Source organism: Notothenia rossii, assembly GCF_949606895.1.
Source record: "Notothenia rossii genome assembly, chromosome: 5".
Classification (NCBI taxonomy): domain Eukaryota; kingdom Metazoa; phylum Chordata; class Actinopteri; order Perciformes; family Nototheniidae; genus Notothenia; species Notothenia rossii.
This window is the reverse complement of record NC_136903.1, coordinates 19368328-19391913: the sequence shown is the minus strand read 5'-3', so window position 1 is coordinate 19391913 and position 23586 is coordinate 19368328. Positions and strand designations below refer to the sequence as shown.

At 40.8% G+C, this 23586-nt stretch overlaps 4 protein-coding genes across 8 annotated transcripts; 3 read left to right on the top strand and 1 right to left on the bottom strand.

The window, feature by feature from the left end:
* Positions 1-1373: 1373 nt before the first annotated feature.
* On the bottom strand, positions 1374-9704 carry terb1 (telomere repeat binding bouquet formation protein 1). 4 transcript variants are annotated; one of them, XM_079685163.1, is made up of 20 exons: positions 9279-9704; positions 9074-9184; positions 8741-8872; positions 8484-8615; positions 8251-8311; positions 8000-8118; positions 7257-7385; positions 6999-7151; positions 6774-6905; positions 6465-6590; positions 6245-6387; positions 5786-6159; positions 5611-5681; positions 5426-5503; positions 4862-5098; positions 3923-3997; positions 3684-3749; positions 3563-3604; positions 2512-2588; positions 1374-1724 (listed from the first exon to the last, which is right to left on the bottom strand). In XM_079685163.1, exons 1-20 carry the CDS (start codon positions 9355-9357, stop codon positions 1533-1535), a joined length of 2529 nt encoding a protein of 842 aa, XP_079541289.1. In that variant the 5' UTR covers positions 9358-9704; the 3' UTR covers positions 1374-1532. The 4 variants fall into 4 exon arrangements, with proteins under 4 accessions (XP_079541289.1, XP_079541290.1, XP_079541291.1 ...); XM_079685164.1 differs by lacking the exon at positions 5426-5503; XM_079685165.1 differs by lacking the exon at positions 8741-8872.
* Positions 9705-10081: 377 nt separating this feature from the next.
* Positions 10082-14064, top strand: pdp2 (putative pyruvate dehydrogenase phosphatase isoenzyme 2). Its single transcript, XM_079685172.1, has 9 exons — positions 10082-10237; positions 10631-10748; positions 10860-11039; positions 11215-11334; positions 11427-11713; positions 12017-12122; positions 12225-12461; positions 12535-12834; positions 13280-14064. The coding sequence occupies exons 2-9, from the start codon at positions 10668-10670 to the stop codon at positions 13553-13555; spliced, it is 1587 nt and encodes a 528-aa protein (XP_079541298.1). The 5' UTR covers positions 10082-10237; positions 10631-10667; the 3' UTR covers positions 13556-14064.
* A 270-nt stretch (positions 14065-14334) lies between these two features.
* LOC307041128 (B-cadherin) lies at positions 14335-20294 on the top strand. The gene is made up of 16 exons (XM_079684461.1): positions 14335-14437; positions 14539-14693; positions 15097-15195; positions 15269-15418; positions 15508-15663; positions 15767-15908; positions 16034-16203; positions 16274-16402; positions 16494-16679; positions 16765-17009; positions 17130-17272; positions 17364-17588; positions 18087-18311; positions 18399-18529; positions 18931-19074; positions 19199-20294. The coding sequence occupies exons 2-16, from the start codon at positions 14643-14645 to the stop codon at positions 19442-19444; spliced, it is 2442 nt and encodes an 813-aa protein (XP_079540587.1). The 5' UTR covers positions 14335-14437; positions 14539-14642; the 3' UTR covers positions 19445-20294.
* Positions 20295-20721: 427 nt separating this feature from the next.
* tmem253 (transmembrane protein 253) lies at positions 20722-22753 on the top strand. Of its 2 annotated transcripts, none has more exons than XM_079684460.1 (7): positions 20722-20943; positions 21014-21175; positions 21267-21377; positions 21460-21516; positions 21595-21705; positions 22010-22153; positions 22355-22753. In XM_079684460.1, exons 2-7 carry the CDS (start codon positions 21014-21016, stop codon positions 22406-22408), a joined length of 639 nt encoding a protein of 212 aa, XP_079540586.1. In that variant the 5' UTR covers positions 20722-20943; the 3' UTR covers positions 22409-22753. The 2 variants fall into 2 exon arrangements, with proteins under 2 accessions (XP_079540586.1, XP_079540585.1); XM_079684459.1 differs by having other exon boundaries at positions 20724-20897.
* Positions 22754-23586: the final 833 nt, after the last annotated feature.

Genomic DNA, 23586 nt, shown 5'->3' with positions numbered 1-23586 from the left:
TGCCTCCCTTCACAATCTCTCAGGAGAGAGGACGAGGGGGGGAGGGACAAGAATGGGGGGAGAGACGAAGCCACATTCTTTCCAGAGGAAGGAGGTTTTTCGGGGGGTCTGGGTCAAAAGTCCTCAGTGTGACTGCGTTTCAGTCCATGAGAAATCAGCTCCTCACATGCCTCTCCCACCACACTCCCCCTGCCCTCACTGCATTGCTATCCCAACATCTTAACCAAGAAGTCAGTGGATTGGTATGAGAGGCCACGTCACCCTGCCTTAAAATGAAATTTAGAGAGAAATAACTATTGACTTTCACAGGAATACAACCAAATGAAAAAAGGCTTACACTGCAATGTCATCATACAGCTTCTTTTAAATGTGTAAGTACACTAGTAACACTATACCAGCAAATAACTGCATCACGGGTTTTCTCCAGTTTCATAACTAATGATCCATCATCAAATTAAGTCCCACTTAAAGAAGGCACATGCCTTATGCAACCGCACCTAATGTGAACAGACCACGCCTCAAGGCACGGCAACCGGGTAAGTCCCATGGTTTTGACAACACACTGATGAGTCCCTGTGGAGAGGGAGAGGCACTCTTCAGACACTGATCTCAGTCAAGCTAGCCTTTAGTAGGCCGAGCTGCTTCTTGATGCTCCCTGAGAATAGGTAAACAGCCTGATATGCGATTCCTGTTATACCAGAGGCTTTCAGATCAATAAACACTAAGTGCTGGACTCCAGTCCCCTCTCCTCTTGTTGATTTCCTGCCTCACTTCAAAGTCGGTGTTGACTTTAAAAACAACTGTATTTGCTTGTTTGTTAAATGAATGTCCAATAATAATAAATCGGGTACAAAGCAGATGTGCCCTGGCCTAGTTATGACACAGACTTGTTTTTTACGTTTGCCAATGTGTTTAGGGCTGAGTCTTTCTCCTGTCACAATTCATTAATGCCGTGTTGTTGCAATCAAATCTGGCACACCTTCATGTGGTAACACAGTGGTGGTGAGTCATCAATAGGTGGTGCTCCAACAAAAGAAGGATTTCAAAATGTCTCCTCTTCCTATATAATTCACACAAAAACTGACAATTCATCCTCACATATTCAACAATCTCAAAAAGCTGTTTTAATGTTTTGAATATAACAGAAAGAACTATTAGCAATGAAAATGCTGCAAAAACAAATTGCAAACGATGAACAAGTTATATAAATACAAAAAATACGAAATATCCTTAAATAAATAAATAAATACTGAGAGAATAATATTGAGTTTATAAAGCTTTGAAGTCAAGGCACTGAAAAACACTAAATACTATAATACATTATGAGTAAATGTATTACATGCTTTTTGTGGATTATTTTGTTAAAACAATAGAGTATTAAGGGAGGCAGCGCTTTATTATTTACAGTTTGCCATCAACAATAGGCAGGGTGTGGATCTCAGGATCAAGAATATGCACAGCCAGAATTCTGCAGGCAAAAAGACAATCTGTCAGTTCATCTTTATGCAATTTGACATTCATGAAGGAAAATATCAAATATCTGGCCTCAAGGATATGTTCTCTTGTTGCATGAGCCGCCTGTATTTCTTGGCCAGGTCCACATTGGTGCGTCCAGGTTGGAAGGGGTATGACCACAAGATGGAGTTCCAGGAGAAGCCGTACGTCTTCACGCCACACAGCAGGTACCGCAGCTCCTCACTGCTGAAGTCTCTCCTTTGCCTTCTCTATGGATGACAGGCAAAAGAGGAAAAACGTTTGAGTGGACACTGAGGGACAGAAGAGAATGGAATGATCGTTTTAATATACTGTTTGAATGATAATGTGGATAATCTTTCAAAAATGATCATTCCCTCGGATGTTGCAATTGTAATATTATTCAAAAATAATTGCAATTAGTCATTATTTTAGCCCAAATATAATACCTTTGCCTCTTTTATGATCACTAAATGCCTTCTCCACTGACACATGGACGAATGACTACAGCTCTAATACAATCTAAATTAGATGCACATTTGTTAGTTAGTAGTTTCAAATAATATTCTACAGATGCCTGTGTGACCAATGTTAATAGAACAAACTGGTGGTTTTGCACATTTCAGCCTATTATCAACACATTGCAAACTCCCAGCAGCCATTCTGCTCAGCATGTCGCACTATTTGAAATGGATTTCCCAACTTTGTTTAGTTGCAACTTGTTGTAATACCCTTTGAAAATCAAGTTTGACTTTTGATGTTGTGTAATTCTGTTCCCATCAAAGGATTGGTTACAAAGTTACATACAGTATAATTAAAAAGGTTATGAAAGTCTTTCTACGGATTTGTTCAAGAAGGCTCGGACATTTATGTTAAGACTTAGTTGGAGACTATCAACTTTTTATAGTGCAAGAGATGGTCAATTGAACATGATCATGTTATTTTCTTTATAAATACCTGCAGCCAATAGTTCACTGTGAATCTCATGTAAAGTTCATTCATAGATTTCTGACAGAAAATATGATTTGAAACTCTTACAGCGGGAGAGTGTTCTGTGCTAGTCCTCAGATCATCATCAAGACTGTGATTTCCAATATTTTTGCCTCCTCTTCTCTCTGAATTTGAAACGTAGAACAGTACGTGTTTGTGTGTAAAGAAGAAGACGAAGATGCCATGTTGGAGTAACTCATTCTGTTACAACACATCAACTGGCCCCAGACACAACAGAATACTGTCTCTCTTCTCTTGCTCCTCGTTAGAGCAGTATTACATCACAAGTGATGACTAATAGGGCTGCTTTGAGAACAACAATATAAGGGAAGAAGAACGACGGATGACGGCAGCAGGCAAGAGAAAAGTACGATATGTAAGAAGAGAAAGGTAAAAAAAAAAAACCGCGTTACAGGAAAGAGAGAGGATTAAAGGCGAGCTGTGCAGTGGAAGAAACAACTGTTCTCAGTGTCAATCACACAACGTGAGCTCTGGAAACTACATTTGACAGACAGGTATAAAGTAAAGTGCACACAGAAATACTGCACTGTACAGCAAGGCCTCTGCGCCCATGATGCAACAATCAGGCTAAAGAAAGTCTGACCAAAAGAAAGAGAAGGGTATTATTACATTACATGTTACTTACTTAGTAGACTGGGAAGCAGGAGAAAAACCGGGGTACATTGTCAAACATAGCAGCAAAATATAATGGGTAATATTGAACGTCATGCAAGAACCAAGCATGCGATATCATAAGGCAGAACATACTAAAAGGCCATCTCATTTAAAACATGTCACTGGCTGAATACAAAGCATAAGAACGCACCCTTTAAACGTCTCTGTCCCTCTCTCTCACACAGAGACACACAGTGTTATACAGAGTGTGAAACAGCTTAATACAGTTGTGTGGCTCTGAACCAGCTCTAGCCTGCCCTGTGAGAACACTGGCTGCTGTTCAACATTCCTTCTGCTCTTTTGTTTGTCTGCTGCCAAGAACACACTGCGGAGACAGCTCCCACCACTGGCTCTCCATCATAACATTCACACACCTCAAATTAATCTACTGTAAACACCCCCGTATCTGGTAGCACATATTTACCTCCAGGAAGATGAGACCCTTTGAGGGGAATGAAGGTTGGACCTGTGGAGAGGAGGGATGAGATGCTGACAACCATAAAATAACAATAAATGAGATGTTGCTATTTGTATTGCACACATACCCATCCTGTTATTAAAGGTCATTATCTTCTTGTTAGCCCCTCTGCGCAGTGGAGTCAGAGTGATACCTATGATGGAAGAAAGCCAAATCAAAACCTACAGAAACGAGTGGCATACAGCAATAATTTGTCTGAGGCTTAGTTGTTGATTTTTTTTAACTACGTAGGCTCATTTGCTACAATCCTTAAACATTGCTGTGTTAAATAGCTGTATATAAATCCACTTGCTGCTTAACTCTCACCATTGTGCCTTTTCCAGTGGTGTTGTGCCACGGTGCTTTTCTTTGCTTCTTTACGTATGGGAGTCAGGCAGACATCTTTTATAGGGGAATAGAAATCAGACATTTTATAGCTGTAGTTAAAGACAACAATGTGTGTTTCATAACGAGGATATTAACAGAGCAGTTATGGAAAAGGAAAATAAATGCTTTTTTTTCACCATAAAACAGTTTGGGCAACAGCCACATGAATGAGGCATGTTTACGGTCTGAGAGGTTTCCTTATAGTTAATCATCGCCAGAAAGGACCTCATGTCTTCACTAGTACAACATTGACTATTTATCTTGACTGAAGTAAAGCATGATGTTAAAGTTCATGGTTACATATTTTACAAATAAAGACTTTTATAAGCATGAGTTTAGTCTAATACCCATAATTCAGTGCAGTGTTAATTAGGGGCAAAGTCTGAGATGATTCCACGCCCAGGTTTAAATATCTGCATTTTCTTTACCTGCCAAATGCAGTAATATTCAACCCATCTTGCAGTCGCAGGTTAGCCGATGCTAGCATCACCAGGTTTTTGCGAGTATGGCAACAACATGTGCCAAAGCAAAAATGACCAAAAATGCTAAACGAATCTCGGCAGAACATGAAATCACATCTCTCAGGAGAGGACGAGGGGGGGGAGGGGGCTTTTTCACAAAGCAATGTAAGGTGTAGACCCTTTACATAAAACAATGATGTTCTTATTATCATTGTGTGAGCACACATGGGGAAACATATGGACGATAGCATTGAGCTTCAACTTTATATTACACCATTTAAAATGGCTGTCTGACACACAGCAACGTTCAAACCAAGGCCATTGCAACGCGAGTAGGAACCGCTGTCAATGAGCAACCAGTCATTTTCTGTTATTAGGTGGATTTCCTGAGCAAAGTCAGATGATGGATGTTGCTTACGGTTCCAGTTTGTCCAGCTTCTCGGTGACTCTGCAGGGGAAACCCGGTCAGGTTCTGGGTCGGTTTGTCCTACAGAGTCGTCTTGGGGCTCTCTCCTGAACAGAAGGTTGCAGTGACGCGTCCTGAACCGCTCGGTGGCCTCCTGGAGAACTCTGTGCATCTCACAGCTCTGCTGGCAGGAGCTCTGGAGAGATGCAAAATTGCGACTAGTCACTTCCTCAAAAGGCAGCACACAACCTGAAGGAGAGCAAGAACAGAGAGGCAAGGGAATCCGTTTACAAAAAAAAAAACACTGTTGGCACGGTAATACTCTAACTAAATTACTATTTTTAAGTTTAGAAGTAACAATACAAAGACTGAATATGTGTGGACTTTTTAGGCCTGGACATGTAGAGAACAAAGAAACACAAAGTGAGCCTAAAATATGTTATACTGACACAAAACATAGAAACAGTACCTTAAAGTAAAGGCTAACCAAAACACTATGCTTGCTGAGTCCATTAACCACCATGTGTTTAAATAACATTGAAAACATTCTAATTGAGGGTTCTCTTGTTCTCCTACCTGCACACCGGAGATGAGAGAGTGAGCGGCCCTCCACTTGGATTCCCCCCCCGTTACTCATCTCATGATCCTGCAATTCTTTACATGAAAAATATACTACTTGAAAAAAACGTGTACCAAACTGCACATCTACTCAAAACAATAATGAAAGCACAGAAGTGTGATAAAGATGTTGTAGGTCTTACCCTCTTCATCAGCACATTTCATTTCCTTTGGTACACTGTGCCTCACTGGTGCTGGGGGCTTGAACAACTCACTAAACAAAAACGAGCGAGTGAAATGAGAAACAGTTATTATGAAAGCCATCTTTTATTTTGAGTGTTCTCATTAAGAAGTCACCGACAGTGAGGAGCTACTCACTTGTCTGCTGTGTGCGGCTCTCTGCCTCCCTCTAGTGGCCGCCCATGTGAAGACGTGAGGGATCCAGTGCCCTTGCACACTGCACACTTCACATCCCCTCCACTGGTTCTACTCTCCTCTTCCTGCATACTTAAACTGGAGCTCGTGTTCTTCAGTTGGCTACTGTTCCTGTTTTTGATCACATTTCTCAACAATTGAATTTTAACGTTGTTGTCGTCGTCCCCTCCTTCTAACAGCTTGAGAGTATATGCCGTGGGAATGGTTCTGAAGCTCTCCTGCTGCAGAGGTGGAGGTGATGCTGGAGGCAGAGATGGTTGGCCTCGCTCTTCAGATGAATCGAATGGGTATAGGACTTCCTGCTCATCCTCAGCCTCCTAACGATGGACATAAGCACAGATAATGAGTCCCCTCGCTGCATGCTGCCTCAACTGTGGCTATGTGCGTGAATGCATATCTGACCTTTGCTGGTCTCTTCTCTAGCTGGTCAATCCTGCGCAGCAACTCTCTGGCTGAGCTCTTGAAGCTTTCCATGTTTATAAAGGGGTCCACATGTTCTCCCTCACCATGTCTCACTTTCACACCAGGCACTCCCATGGACATGGCTTCAAAGACAAAGAAGTCATTAATACTCCATATTCTAAATTCTACCCACTTCTGTGGAGTCACGACGATGACTTACTGGCCTGTTTGCAGGTCTGCAATATGAATGTAGCAGCCTTCCTAACCTCCTCACTTGTGTCCTCTGTGAGTAGGGTTATAATAAGGGGCAGGCCCCCACACTGCACCAGCTGAAACTGGTGCTCCTCTATAGGTCAGGAAGAAACACAAAGTTGTAAAACACACGTGGATCAAATAAGTACTCAAGTTGTACTCTCAAGGGAAGGAAGACTGGAATAAACTGTAGCTGTGGATGACATTGTAGTTGAAACACACTTCAACATAAGCAGAAGTGATTATACACGAACAGCCCTCTCATGTGGAGTCTCACCTGAAGCCTCAGTGCAGTGGCCCATGGTGAGTAAAACAGAGAGCCTTTCCTCGTGGTCCAGGTGTGGGCTAGCCAGCAGGGAGAAGAGGTGGGAAACCACGCCATACTGAGCCAGACCTGAAGCCAGAGAAGCTACAAAGAACAGATTGTGAATTGTAAAAGGAGACACTTATTTACGTTTTTAAGAGAACTGTTTGCTCATGTTTGTGTGAGGGTGATACGCACAGTTTTCTGTGATGCAGGCTGACAGGGTCTTGGATATAGTGACAGAAAGCTGGCACGACAACAGGCTTGTATCGGCAGCAGAAGCTAGACGGGCCAGTGCGAGAGTGAGAGTATCCAGACCGCCTGAGGCCGAAAAACTCTCCTGAACACAGGCTGCAGAAACGTGTTAAAAGTGATTAACATACATTCATAAATATATTCATTCAAATGTTGGTGTCAATGTTGATGGTTTACATAAACATTGACTCTTTTACTTACAGTTGTTGGCAACCGTCATTGCTATGAAAGAACATATGGGTTGAAAAATCTCTGTGCGTGGCAGCGCAATCTGCTGAAGCCACACTTTTATTACAGGAAAGGCTGCTACACAAATACGCTGACCCTCCTCTGGAAGACAAAAGAAACAACTCCAGATATAAACATCTCCTGGTTTTGACTTGAGAAAAGGGGAAATGAAAATATCTATATTTTGTGGGCAACTTTTACCCCACTCTGAGAATTTATATTATATTTATATATATTTTTTAAACATATAATAATGTTTGCTGTTTAAAATTAGATAAAATGCATAGAATATGACCATCTTGTGTCAACTTTAGTAAATAAAAAGCATAATGTTGCTGTTTCAAAGAGAAGCATGCCATCATCTTTATGCGTATAGAATCTGAAAAAGCACACAGTTCAAACTATTAATGGTTTTATTTTTGCTCTAAATAGCCTTTGTTTATTTAAAGTTGATCAGTTTGTAGATAGTTGCAACAATAACTAGTTTTCAAATATTTATCAGGTTTTTTTTACCCCTAACATTAAGCCCTGCTCATGTGTCAAGCACAGACGATTGATGTTTTTTTTTTTAGGGACAAACTGAGATTCATTGGGGCATTTTTTACCTTTCACCCCCTTAATTACTGACAATGATTGAAAGCAATTGTCTGGAAGGCATCAATGTTTATCATATATTAACTGCTTAGTACAAAACACGAATACACAGATGACAATACCATTCTGAGGGTTGTTGACACATCCACAGAGAGCACTAGACACAGATGCCCAAAGCTGGAATGTTTGAGTGGCATTAGCAGCTCTCAAAGAAGCCCCTGCGGAGAGAGGGGAAGTGGTCCTGCAAAAAAGCTGACTGTTAAACGTATCTGTTAATTTTATATAAGTAAGGTTTTTTAAAAAGCATTAAAGGAGTAATTATGTTAACTTGAAATGAGTGATGATTTCTATAATGTTTAGAATTGCAAAGTACCTGAAGAGGTCGAGTAGTATATCAAGGCAGCTGGTGGTTTGGCTTAAAGTCTGTCCCGATTCTGCAACAGCACAGACAGAGAGATTAAAAAACTACTGTACATTTGATGAGATTTCAACTTTAAAAAAACTATAGAACATGTCATGTTAACTGACAGAAAAACGTGTACGTAAATAGGACCACCAATTCTATAGCTTTAAATCATTATGTCAGTTGATGTGTCTGGATCTTACTGTTGTTGGCTACCAACACAGACAGCAGATACACAGACACTCTCTTCTGTGTCAGCGGGATGTCTTCCTCCACCAACAATGAGGCAAGGTCTACAAATGTCTCCTTTCTGCACAGAGAATTCTTGCAATACACTACAGGAAGGAAAGATAAATAATATATTATCAAAATGTTAAAAGGTGATATACTCTAAAACAACTTGCACTTGAAAAAACAGTAACACAATTGCGCACACACACACAAACGCGCACACACCTACCATTGGCCTCTGCTAATGTGCCGAGTGTAAAGAGTGCAGTCTCCTTAACATCTGAACGAACAATACTGGATTTGGAGAGGTTGTACACAAATGCTACACCTCCCATTTCTCTCAGCAGGTCCACATTATCCTCTGAAATAATAAAAATGTTTTTTTGTCATATAGTGGATATGTATCATGTCAAAGAGTTATGGTCAATATGTAAATGAGTCACTGACTTAAATGACAAGAAAATAAGTGACACAAAAAAATAAGATCGAGGGAGATGGTAAGTGTGTAAACGACATGGTTCAGAGGAAGGTCAATGATATGTATTTGTCATTGATAGTTTACCTCTTTTTTCACAGATAGAGTGAATGGTGAGAAGAGCTTGTTTCTGCAAATCGGGACTTTTCATCTGAAACTTCAGACACTCAAGCAGCAAACTGAGATCTGTCCTTACGGCTGAAAGCAAAACGATTACATCAGCGAGACTTTGTAAACCAGACAGACATGAATATGTAAACGTATACGCAAATTCATCAACTTAATGACTTACTGTTACGGTTGCTGGTGCAAACCACTGTAGGCCTACTATCCATTTCCCTGTGGAAACGATTCAGTTGTTGTGAAGCCATCAACAACGCTTAAATACCACCAAGGTAACAATATGGCTAACCTTATATTTCACATTTATCCCCTGTTAATCATCACAACAAACTCAGGCCAATCTAGCGTTATTTGCGATAAAAATAGGAACTGCTATTTCATACCGGCAAGCTAGCTAATCAAGCTAACAAAGTAAATAGTATAGCTAACTTTAACGTGTGGGATGACAGCCGCTCTTTCAGAGTAACATTTTTCTTCACGCTTTTGTTCAAGCATTTGTCCAAAAGTAACGTCAGCTAAACCTGACACCCACTTACACACAATTAAATAAATTAAGGTGACAACATATTAGCGTTAGCCTAATTGCCAATGTTGGAGACCGAACGTTAGCAAATCGCGTTCCCATAGTAACAACCACGCTAGTAAATGTGAAAGGTCAGATGGGGCCTTATATACATGGGTAGGCCTCAGTTGTGTAAGAAAATGTTTAGAACATGTTATAAAGGCTCTTTTACATGGGTAGGCCCCAGCTATGTAAGAAAATGTTTAGAACATGTTATAAAGGCTCTTTGCTTGTTGTTCACTAATGTATGTACATGCTTTCTCATAAAAAATCCTACAAAAAAATGCGTTACGTAGTCTTTGAGATTTTCCGTTGCTTTATTATATTATTATTATATTATATTATTTGTATTATATTAGTTTACATTCAAATATATGCAATGATCATAGACTGTATAAAAAAATGACCCTGTTAAATCGAGCCAAAGATTGTCCATTTCGATTGCTTTTTCTCCTTTCCTTTCCTCTCCGACTTGCGTCTGATGCCTACGTCAGACGTTGAGTGACATCGCCGTCATGTAAGGAGTTTTCAATCAACATCGATTCATTTGTACATTTTACAAGTTTGTAAGTATTCATTCAATTTCGTTTTTATTCATCGTACATTCTACATGCAGCAGATCAATATGTGTTTGTTTAACTCAAGTTTAAGCTTTGTTACAACGTTAGTCGCTGATATGTTAAAGATAGCCAAGCTAGCCAGCTAGCTCGCTTAATGTTTCTATGTTGATAACTTAATGTAATATACCTACATGCATGCACATATTTACCTAATAGGAAATCTCATAACGAGAGGTATGCTGCACCGTATTTGCACCACTCGTTATTGCACCTTGAGTATGATGTTACTTTAAGCCGGGCTGACACAGAACATCTAGCTTGCTATCTAGTGTAAGGTTAGCTCCCTGATTATCAACACTCTTTCACTCACTTTTTAATTTAATTTCCCCCTCCACATAGACATCGAGGTGAATACAAAGTGGCAGTGTCATTAGAGATGTCTGGCCGTGTGTGTGCCAGCATCTTACAACGAGCTTCAAGCTACACATTGACACTTTCCTCTACTGCACAATTCCAGGTGTGTACCCTGATTTACTTTTTAACTAAATATTTCATTTTTGAAATCATAAAAAAATTGTTTTTTTGTTTGTTTAGTACACTAACCTCCCTAGCATTTCTCTCTTCTCAGCCTCGAGCAGCAAATATATGTCACTTCTCCTCCTGGATGAACTCCAGAGTCAAGTCAGACATCTCAGGTGAGGACTCAGGAAGTTGGTCTCTCAGTGGGCGCCACCTCTCAACTCGCCAGGACCTCGACTTCCAGCTCAACCAGGTCCAAATCAACAGCATCCTGCGATCCAATGAGCAGGTATTGGATTTTATAAACTCTGGAACTTGCAATATGTAACTAAGCATGTTGTGAGGTCATCGTAGTATGACATGCTTTATTTTTTCATTCAAATTATAATATCAGTACTACATATTGAATACATTTGCAGTTATATATAACCATGTACATGTGTGTATGTGCATCTGTGTTTCAGAATGTCAGCGTGCCAGAGTTTGATGGCAGGGGTCTCAGTGCTGTCAGAAAGTTTGAGAGCAACCAGCTGCCTGCTAACACACCTAATGAGGACCGTCGTAGTTCAGCCACATGCTTACAGGTATGCATGTTCTCCCCTCATTCTGCAATCCAATCCACTGCCCTACTTTCGCTTCTTGTAAACTTTAATGGAGTATTCTGTATCTCCTCCAGTCAAAGGGCATGCTGTTTGGAGTGTTTGACGGCCACGGGGGGTGGGCGTGTGCCCAGGCTGTCAGCGAGCGTCTGCTGTACTACGCTGCAGTTGCAATGATGTCAAAGCAGAGCCTGGAGGAGCTTGAGAACTGCATGGAGAATGAGAGACCTCTTCCTCCCATCTTGCAGTGGTACAAACACCATGCAGACTTCAACTATCGGGAATCTGCGTCCCTCTACCTCGACCACCTCAGAGTCTTCTGGCAAGAATTAATAGAGAGTGAGGAACATGGTGAAGGCATGAGGTAAATCCAAGGCTGTGTATTTCTAACAAACTTTATGCAAGTTCATTTTTTAATCTACAGCTCTTCTAGCCTGTTGTTTTCCTCTTCATTAGTCATTTTACTACCGTTGTGTATAAGTTAAACACTATAATGACTGCACGAATGTCTCTGCTGGTTCATGTTATCATGATAACAAAAAAATCAATTTTTTAGTTAATATGGGATTGTTTCGATTGTTTTTGTTGGTAGTAAAACACTTACGTTTTCTACATTGCAAGTGCTTGCTGTTTCATGATGAGTGATGTTCTTCCCCTCTTTCTCTAGTCCTCTGGAAGCGCTAGACTATTCTTTCAAACGGCTCGATGCTGACATTTCCTTGGAGGCTCAAGTCCCCCTTTCCAATGACCTGATGAAAAGCACAGCCATTCAGGTTCCAGCACAAAACCTTCCTTGCTCCTACAATACATTCAAATAAAGCTTTATTATTATGATTTGTATTATTACTGATACACCTGCGCCATCCTCTGCCCAGGTTGCGTTTGCTGGTTCCACCGCCTGTGTGGCTCATGTTGGCACAGACGGGATCCACGTGGCAAACTCTGGTGACTGCAGAGCAGTCCTGGGCGTGCTGGAGGAGGACGGATCATGGAGTGCTCTGCCCCTTACCCGGGACCACAACTCACAGAACCAGGCTGAGATGGAGCGGATCAGGTCCCTGCACCCCCCCTCAGAGAGAGACACAGTGGTCACAGAGGACAGACTGCTGGGGGTGAGAGTTTATAAAATGTAACAGTGAGTTTTTAAAATAAACCACAGGTCCTAAGCATTTATTTTGCTCTCAGGTTCTGATGCCCCTTCGTGCCTTTGGTGACGTCAGATTCAAGTGGAGCCATGAGCTGCAGCAGAGTGTTTTAGCCAGCTTAGAGTCCGGAGTGGACCTGGACTCTCTGAACCTGTACCAGTACACTCCGCCTAACTACCTAACTCCACCCTATCTGGATGTGGCCCCTGAAATAACCCATCACAAGCTGAGACCTCAGGACCGCTTCCTGATCCTCGGCAGCGACGGGCTGTGGGACGAGTTGGGGAACGAGGAGGCGGTACGGCTCGTTGGAGAGCATCTCAGTGGGATTCACCTTCAGGTGTGGAGTCAAAGTCACTTGTGTTTATGTTCCCCTGATTCACAGCAGACAACCTACACCTTAAACTTCACAATTATTTGATATATGTTTTGATCTTCTTAACTTATTCTGTTTCTAATAGTGTTAACTTGTTTAGTTATTTCAACAACCTTTTGACCTAGACAAGATATAACATCATTATACACTGACTGTGACGAACTGTTCAATACAATCTGATGAATTAAAAATACTGAAATGTAAACACTTTTCATTGACCGCAGTAATGCTAAGATAATCATGGTTTTCTTTGGCTCTGAAAAAACTATAAAGCCCAGACTCTGAATCATCTAAAACCTGTTCATATAATTACAAATCTTTAAAAGGACATTTGATGAAGGGAAAAGAATATATGGAAACAAGGCTGACAAATCAACACTAGTTTCTAACTGTTGTTTCTTTATTCCAGGCTCCTGTTTCTCCATCTGAGAAGCAGATGCAGTTGGGTGAAATGCATGAACTCTTGCAGAAGCGTCAGGCCCGCGCCTCCCCCGCTTTAGACACCAACGCTGCGACACACCTCATCAGACACGCTCTGGGCACCGGGGAGTACGGAGAGCTGTGCCAGGAGAGGCTGGCCTTGATGCTGTCTCTGCCGGAGGACCTAGCGAGAATGTACAGGGACGATATCACCGCTACTGTCGTGTATCTGAACTCTGACCTGGCCAGACCTCACCACAGCTAACACAAGGTTTTCTACAGTACTGTACGGAGAGGAACAGCATATCATATTCAGCTCTGTTCATCTCATAGTAAACATTTCCTCTAAACGGTTTCCTGGATATTTGGGACAAAAAGGATTATATTACAACCTGTTGCATACATTGGTTGGTGACATAGCTAAGATAAATATAATTGGAGCATTTATAAGGTCAGAATACAGACAGAAACATCTTTTGATCCCTCAGTGTATTTATGATGGACATTTTATAGGAAAAACCTGAGTTGTAGTCAAAAGTCAAAATGATACAGAATAATGCAGACGCTCACTTTGATCCCAGTCAGACGTTTCTATTTAGTTTGCTTCAGACAATCCGTCTGTGAACTTTTTGTTCTCTCTTTTCTATATTTACTCAATGTAAACCGTGAAGTATTGTTTTAATGTTCAGTGTGAATGTACAGTCTTCAGTTTGATTATTAGCTGTTATTAAGTTAACACTCCAGGTTTTTCATATTAAACAATTACAAACTTTTTATCCTTTGCTTCGTGTGTTTTTAATCTCAGACATTTAGATTGCAAAGTGAACACAATGAAATGAAATTCAGAAGCCCAACATTTAGCATATTTTAGAGTTTAACACCTAAAGCTCTGTGGGAAACTCAGTTTTCAAAATAAAGTGGGCTAACATGTAATTGTTGAGTGTCACAGGAGACAATCTGATCTTGTGTTATGTCAACACCGCTCCTCTCAGAGAAAGGTACATCACTTCCCAAAAGGTGAGAGTGGAGTGCATAAACACACACCTGCATGACTGACTGACTGAGGTCACCTTTACCTTCTTGGTTTTTCACCAACATTTCACTGATAAAATCAAACAATCACTCCGTTGGCACCATTGGGAGCAAGGTAGGCGCATTACTGTTGCCAGCAGCAGCTAGTAGAACAATACTGATAGCAGAGAGAGTGGAAGATGATACATGAATGGTACTGACTGTTTAACTCTGAAGGTGAGTAAACGCCACAGAGCTGGCAGGCGGCCATTGGAACAAAGCAGCAGAGCCAGCGCAATGACAGAGGCAAGATCTGGACGATCTCTACACTAAAGGAGAGGATGACCAACGAAAGGGATTTAAGTCTGCTCTTTTTGCTGTGCCAAGTCCAGGTGAGTGTTACAGGTTGGACTGTTGAAGTTTCAGTTTTCTTCCGTTTAACAGTTGTGTGGTGACTGTCTTACTATAACTCGTAAATTCGTCCTGCAGTCAGAAAACTGTCTTTATTGCTTAGCTCACCTGTAGGTCATTTTAAATGTATAATGTTTATTTTTATTTGTTGCTATATATATTTATGTGTATTCATTTATTGTTGAAAAGATATTTCCTCTGAATTAACTAATCTAAGTGTGTTTTTCTCTTTTGAAAAGCAAAATATACAGTATAGTCATATTCTATAATAATGCCCTATTTATTGAATATGTAAATGAATCATTTATGCATTATAATATTATAAAATGTTACAGTGTGTGGTGATTTATTTAAATTTGCCTCTTTTTTTTTTTTATCCTTCAGTGTTTTGCCTTTCTGGCTGCAACAGAATTGTCGCCATGTTGCTTAAACAACAGAATCAACTCCTCCAATAATGAAATCACAAGAAGCGCAAAGCTAGAGGTAAACTTACAGAACATATTGTTATGTGTAGCTTGTTTTATCTGACTTGACATGGTGACTCTGCTTCAAACAGAATAACTCTGAACTGGTCCTGGAGCAGCTCCCCACCATTCAGTTTGCACGTGTGTCTGGCTGTTTGAAACGTAAGAAGAGAGAGTGGGTTATTCCAGCTATTCACTTTCCAGAAAATGAAAGGGGGTCATACCCCAAATTGATGGTGAAGGTAACTAAAGGAGTATTCAGTAATTGAATTGCTTTGAATGCACTTTTAAACAGTCATGACGGAAACATTTGTATATCATTGTGCTTTAGATCAAGTCAAACAATGATGAAAAGGTGGCGATAACCTACAGAATCACAGGACCAGGCGCTGACCACCCCCCTGAGGGTATCTTTACTGTCGACCGGCGATCCGGGGTGCTCTATGTGACGCAGCCCCTGGACAGGGAGAGTACAGACAAATACACTGTGAGTCAAACGAAAGAAGGCATAATCTCACTTTCTACAGTTACACTATTTGTTTATCCCCAAGCACAATGACTGCTATGAATGTAAATGGTGTGTGTTACAGCTGTGGGCCCATGCACTGAATGAGGGTGTAAAGGTTGAGGAGCCCATGGAGCTCATTATCCACGTGATTGACCAGAATGACAACGCTCCAGCATTTACTCAAAACCCTTTCTATGGCAGAGTGAGTGAAAGCGCGAACACTGGTGAGACAAGGATTCAACTAACTCTACTTCAATACTGAAATGCTCAGTTTCAACTAACTCTACTTCAATACTGAAATGCTCATTTGAAGTCCTAATAGACAGTGTTGTATTGTTGTCTTCAACAGGTGAGTCTGTCATAAAGGTTGTAGCAGTGGATAAAGATGACCCACAGACAAACAATGCTATGGTTAGATACAGTATAAAGGCTCAGATGCCCACAGAGGACATGTTTGCCATAAACCCAGTGAGTGGGTTGATCAGGGTAAATGCAAGCGTAGGCCTACTGGACAGAGAGGTAATATAATCACTACACTTCTATTTATAATACTTTCTCCTTCCTCACTTAACTCTCGTTCCTGTTTCAGACTCAGCCAGAATACAAGCTGCTCATTCAAGCAGCTGATCTGGAGGGGGAGGGGCTAAGAACCACCTGCACTGTCATCATTACTGTCACTGACAGCAACGATAATGCTCCACAGTTCACCGTCACATCTGTGAGTCAAAGATGCCCAAACACTTCATAATAATGTTGAAATAAGTTGAGTCTATAAACGCATTTAACACTGTTTCATGCTTTAACCCCAGGTATCAACATCAGTCCCTGAGAATGAGGCTGGAGTGGAGGTTATAAGACTAAAGGCCACTGACAAGGATGAGTTAGGATCTCCAAACGCCAACACCATATACTCAATAATCAAAGGCAACGAGAGGGGAGACTTTAACATCACCACAGGCTCCAGTAAAATGGAGGGAATCATCAAAACAGCCCAGGTCTTTTTTTTATTCAGGAATCTTGTTGTTTCTTTTTACATGCAGACTACTTCATCCTTCTTTCCTTATCTCCATCCTCTCCAAGGAGCTGGATTTTGAGAGCGTTCCTGTCTTTACTCTGCTGGTGGTGGTGACCAATGAGGTGCCGTTTTCTGGACGGGTGTCAACCTCGACAGCCACAGTGACTGTTGCAGTGTTGGACAAAAATGAGCCTCCTGTTTTCAGGCCAGCAGAGATCTATGTAAGCATCTCAGAGGATGAGAAAACAGGGAGTTCTGTGGCTGACCTCAAAGCAAAGGACGGAGACACAGCTAGGAAACAGAGTGTTAGGTATGATAACACACTTCATACATATTGTCGACATCTGGTTGGCCCCAAAATGTGTATATTAAGTGTGGTTAAATGCATTTTTTTAGATCTAATTAGGTTGTGTCTCTTACTTTTCTGCAGATATAAACTACAGCATGACACTGCGAGGTGGCTGAGTATTGATAAAGACTCAGGATCTGTCAAAGTTCAAAGCAACATGGACAGAGAATCACACTACGTCACAGACAGCAAATACACAGTCCTAGTTTTGGCTTACGACAATGGTACATCTATGTTTGGTCTTAACTGACAAAACTCACATCATCTTCTTTCCAACTTGCAAAAACAATAACACTTCTCCTTTCATTCTCCTAGATACCGTCCCAGCTACAGGGACAGGTACTCTGGTTGTGACTTTATTAGATGTGAATGACCATCGTCCTGTAATCAAGCAGAGGAGAGCCAGTCTGTGCAATATTGACCCTTTTCCTGCCCTGCTGGATATCATAGATGTGGACGGACCTGGTCATGCTGGGCCCTTTACTGTGGAGCTTCAAGGAGAGCACAGAATCAACTGGACTATCAGCACCAATTCCACAAGTAAAAGCTCATTACTGTAGTTCAAAAATGTAGAAGTTGAATTTTAAAGGTCCCCTATTATACTGTTTTTCATCAATATATTATAGGTCTCAGATATATACAAAACATGTCTCTGAAGTGTTTGGCTAGAAATACCAAACAGATCATTGCAGCATCCCATAGACCCCTCTGTTTCAGCCCTGTTTCAAAAGTGCTGATTCTCTGTCTGTTACTTTAGATGAAAATAAGGAGCCCCTCCCCACGCCCCTCTGAGAGATATTTGGTTAAAAAGAACACAATGGTGATCTTACCTTGGTTGGTGATTGGCTAATGGTTACACAAGCCAAAGCCAAAAAATCGTTATGACATCATAAAGTGGCCAAAATCTGATCAGCTCATTTTCAGACAGGTTTTTATATATACAGAGGGGACACATGTTGATGTATAAAAGAAATGAAAAAGTGGATTTTGCTTAATAAAGACTCTTCAAGAATAACTGCGTCTTGTCTCCCCTTTCAGACAGTGTGGCAGTCCTGGCTCCCAAACGGGATTTGCCGTCTGGAGACTATAGTGTGCTGATGCGTATTTATGATGTCGGCATGATCTACCAAGACAGCACCCTGGATGTAGAAGTGTGCCAGTGTCAAGGCGCTGTCTCTACCTGCTTCATCCCACGCTCTGCCCCTCATCTGCACGGCTCATCTCTCGTAACATCAGTTCTGGGAACAGTTTTCGGTCTTCTGCGTATGTAGCAGGATTGTTTTATTCACTTGGTGTCCTGATTTGTTTTGGTTTATTTGTACTGACTTATTTTGTTTTTGTTGACCACAGTGCTGCTCTTGCTGCTGCTGCTGTTGCTGAAAAGAAGGAGGAGTTCAGAAAAGGATTTTCCTCTCCTTGAAGATGTACCCAGGGACCACATCTTCTGCTACAATGAGGAGGGGGGAGGTGAAGAGGACCGGGTAGGAGCAGGATGTTTAAATACAAATTTAAAAGATAGTGGCACTGTCAGTTGTCTAAGGCAGGAGGACTAGAGAGATTCATGACCTACAGCACCAGATCATCTAGTAAAGGGATTCATTTTGAAGGTGAAGGGCTAACTGGTTTGGTGGAAGAGGAACAAAACAGGTGAAAGTTAGAGGATATTTCATGTTTGTAACTGCAGTTAAAACAGAGAAAGAGGGGGCAAATCAGAACAGTATGCAGACAGACTGTGCATTACATTACATTACCCTCCCCTGATGTGAAACCCTGAGTCATGCTTAAGTCAGGAAAAAATTGTCTCGAGGCTGCTCCATATTATTAATCTCATTAATCTCAATCTTTCATTTTAGAAAATTATTGAATTTATTTTTCTCTTTAGGAGTATGACCTGAGTCAGCTCCACAGAGGCCTGGATGATCGTCCTGAAGTCTTCTGCTCTGATGTGTTCCCTGCTGTCCAGAGACCCCCATCCTACCGCCTACAACTCCACGACAACGAAGAGATTTTCCATTTAATTGAGGATGTGAGTGATGTTGAATTTTATACCAGAATATCTGTGGTATAGGACATTGTATCATTGCAATATTTCTTTGTGATTGCTACTCAAACTCTCTGTATGTGATGAGTTTCCCTGGTTCCCGCTACAGAACGTGCATGCTGCCGACAGTGACCCCACAGCGCCTCCCTATGACTCTCTCCTGGTGTTCGACTACGAGGGTGTCGGCTCAGACGCAGGTTCGCTCAGTTCAGTCAACTCCTCGGATGAGGATGAGGAGCAGGACTTTCAGATCCTGAGCCTGTGGGGGGCGCCCTTCAGCATGCTGGCTGACTTGTACACGGGGGGGGAGGACGACGACGCAGAAACACTGCCAGGAGTAACAGAATGGGTCTGACAGAGATCTTATATTATTTGTCCATCTGCCAGAGGTCCTCACAGTGATGTCTTTCTGTTGCCTTCTGGGGCCTTTTGGATGAGATGCTCACGCTCTGTTAAGGATTTATTCTTAGTATGGCTGCTCGATTATGGCAAAAATCATAATCTCGATTATTTGGGTCAATAATTGACATCACGATTCTTAAAAACCATTATCCATTTACTTTGAAAACATCAATCTATTGGAGAAAAAAATGTGAACAGTTTTTAACAGTTGCTTACCCTGAACTTTAGGTATAATTAAACTGAAAAAAAAGAAAAAAAAAAAAGAAAGTAATAATAATAATACAAAAATAATCATTTTATTTCGATTACGTTGTTTTCGCAATCGTTGCAAGCCATAATCTTAGCGCTCGTGGCTTTGTTTAATGCAGAAAATCTACTGGTAGACAATGACATTTAAAACGATATCATATTTAATAGAATTTGTTCTGAGCCTTTGTTGATGTTGTCACACTGTTCAAACTACACCTCAGATATTTTGACTATATTGTAGTTACATTTGTGCTTTAGTCAACTTTTGTTTATCAATTATTATTAATTCATTTAACTTTTCCAATGCACTTTGCTATTGCTCTGCAAGAATAGATCAGGCTACAAAAACCAATATCATATGTCTAATCCTGTTTTTCTTTTCAATTTCTTTTTAAAAGATGTAGTTACATTTACCCTCATCGTATCCTGTTCTTACACGTTTTATGATTAAGTTAAAAACAATTAAAGTTTGTTATCATTTAAAAAAAAAATGTATTACATAAAACAAATTATATCATGCTATTTGAATAAAGAGGCTTAGTTGCAGAATGTTATGAAGAGTTGTTTTATTGAAAGTAATGTAAAAATTGACAATATTTAAGGTAATGTAGCGGGGTTCTGTGTGTAGAGCAGGACAATGGTGGAAGAGCTCATAGAGACAACACTGACATTAGACTCCATGACATAGAATGATGCAATGATATTTAAAACAATTAATTGATTGGTGTGTAGCCTGATTGCTGGATGATTGAATTCATTTCTCTATTTTTTCATTTAAATTTCACATTTATTCGTACATCTGAGGAGTTGAGTTTCTATAGAGTGGTATGTATTCTTGGCTATTAAGACACAAAGAAAAATCCTACCCAGTTTCTAAAATGAAACCAGTCCTCCGCTGTCACAGAAAACTTTGTCTACACGCTGATAAGCTCTTGACCAATGAGCTCCCTGTGTCATTTCCTCAATAGTGGACTTTAACCGGTCCTTATCGACACACTCCCGTGAACTAACCCCTGGATCTGCTGCACTACACTGAGGAATAACAGCGGCGAGAAAATGATCTGTTTAAATGTTTCTTATTTCAGCTAGAAGACATATTCTATTCTATATGAGGGCATGTGGATGAATGAGTGGAAGTTGTACAACATTTGCTGAAGGTAAGAAGCTACATGGATAGAAATCAAGTGGAAAAACTGAACAAAGGTGTGTTGGCTGACTGATTACTTTTAGCAACCATTTGTTTTCCTATAAGTTAACCTCTCCCTCGCAACAGATGACGCAGAACATGTTCCAGGAGGGGTTGTACCAGGTGTTTTTTAAGGAGACACCCTTAACCCACCCACCGACCCCGGCTACCAATCACATCGAGCTACTTAACGGCAGGATTCATCGCTGGTTTGGGACGGTGGTTAATACCAGACTATTAGTCACTGGGGTGAGATTCTACTATCATGTGCTTGTCGAAACCATTAGTATGTTTGATCTATTAAACTGTCGGCCTGCTTCATACCATGTACTTCCTTCAGGTGGTGCAGATCCTCAGTGCCTTATATTGCCTACTGGTCACAGTCACCCATGCATGTGTCAGCTACAACTGCTCTGTATCCATGACAACACCTGTGTGGTCAAGCCTATTTGTGAGTCCACATCTGCTTCCGTTGATATAAACTCAGACACAGAGAGTCAAATACTGGGTCATAACTGTGTGTGTTGTTACAGTATGTGGCTTCTGGGTGTCTGGCAATGGAGGTTCAGAGAAAGGCTGATAAATTAAAGGTTAATATTACGTTTTATGATTTAAAATGTCAGTTTTTCAGCTGCCTCGTCTCATTGTGCATTGTGAATCCTAAACAGATCATCGCTCTGATGGGTCTGAACCTCTTTAGTCTGGTGTTTGGCTTCTCTACTCTCCTCGCAACCTGCCTCAGCTCCACACAGCATGTCACACTCAACTCCAACCAACAGGTACATTTATGTAGCATGGACACTGTATAAAGATCATTCTGGCTTTTTTAAGATCAACCATTATGCAAAATCCACTTTTTCACATCTTTTATACATAAACATGTGTCCCCTCTGTGTAAAGAGATTCAAAAAAATACAGGAAAAAAGATTCTCTCTCTTTTTGTCCTGATCCATTCATTTAAAAACCTGTCTGAAAATGAGCTGATCAGAATTTGGCCCCTTTATGATGTCATAACGTTTTTTTGGGTTGTGTAACCATTAGCCAATAACCAACCAAGGTAACTCTCCACATTTCTCCAAATAGCGCATTGGTTCATATGTTGCAAAGGGAAGCTCCATAGCGTTTGCTATACAGTGTCTTTTGGCGTCAGTCTACATCCTTTTCCTGTCGCTGAGAGGCCTGCGTCGCTACAGTCCCAATATTCAGGCCTACAGCCGCATCTCACAGGTAAATATTGCAGGGTATGAGTAATAGAATAACATGAGCATAAAAAAGGGATGTGTTCAACATTAACTTGGATGCTTTGTTTTGGTCATTACAAATTCAGTTAAATACTACAGTTTAACTCTGTCTGCCGATTGGCAGTGATGATGACATAAATATTGTTGGATTTAAAGGGGTCTGAATTGTATTTTGTTTTCTGCTCAGGATCCAGATGAAACCAATGGGCCACTACTGGAAAATGTGGAATTCAGTCTGTGAAACTGAAAGACCTGAAACGAAACACTCCTGCCGCAATGTTTTTGTAAACTCAGTTACTGTTGTTGATCAGGGTCTGTATGGCTGGTATGAATAGGTTGTGCAATGTGATTGTGTTTGAGGAAATTGTATTAGATATTGTGAAATCATACCGTGTCACCTTACAGAGGCCTCAGTATCACTTCTCCTTGGGAATCCCACAAAAATAAATGATTAACTTGTCAAAAGCAAAGATTAAACCTACAAAAACAGAACATGTTAACAAATAAAGGGTGTATATAAAACACAGTAATGATGACATTCAATTAAATAAAGTACATGCATGTTTTTACAGCTGAGCTATCATAATCTTACATTGTTAAAACTGATTATCGTTTTTCACAGACAGTGCTCTGTGTTCAACACTAGAGGGCAGCATTGCCTGAGATTTGTCATGTTGTGCAGTCTGTTTAGTGTAACAATAGATGAGGAAACTTCGTAACAAGTATGACTTGTCTGCTGCACATGTTGATATATTGGAGAGGAAACAAACGTTGCTGCAATGATTTAACTATAAACTCTTCGACCACACTTGGTCTTTCTCAAGTGAATTCACTGTTTTTGATCTGATGATCATTGAGAGTAAATACATATGCTGTTTTACTAAATCTGCATTGATCTGTTTGATGAGACTAGTCTTGATTTCGACATTCACTTTTACCCTGGCCTCGGCTTAAACCATAAAACCAAATACCAGCCCTAAGACTGCCCCTTAGCAGTCTTGACAAAATCTCATAATGTTGCAAAAATGTCCTGACTTTTATGGCTTGAAACTGAAGCTGGTCCTCACAAAGATAGTCCTAAGGTTCATAGAGTACAGACAGAGTCAAGGGTGTGGTGTGTGTGTGTGCGAGTTTTGCAGTGATGGAGGGTTTCATTAAGGATAAAGCAAGGTCATACACCACTCTCATAGTAAGCGCACACACTCCCACCCACCCACACACAAACAGACTTGTAGGAGAAAAAAGAAATCACTGAGGAGCGAGTTTCTCACGGCATGTCTGGCTAACAGCTTCCAGCTGTTGCCTGGTCGGGAGAGCTGCTATGGGAACACACCGAGTACAAAGAAAACCATGGAATTCATTGGTAAATGGACACAGAAGGAGAATAAAAGAAAGCAGCAGGATGACGAGTAGGGTGTC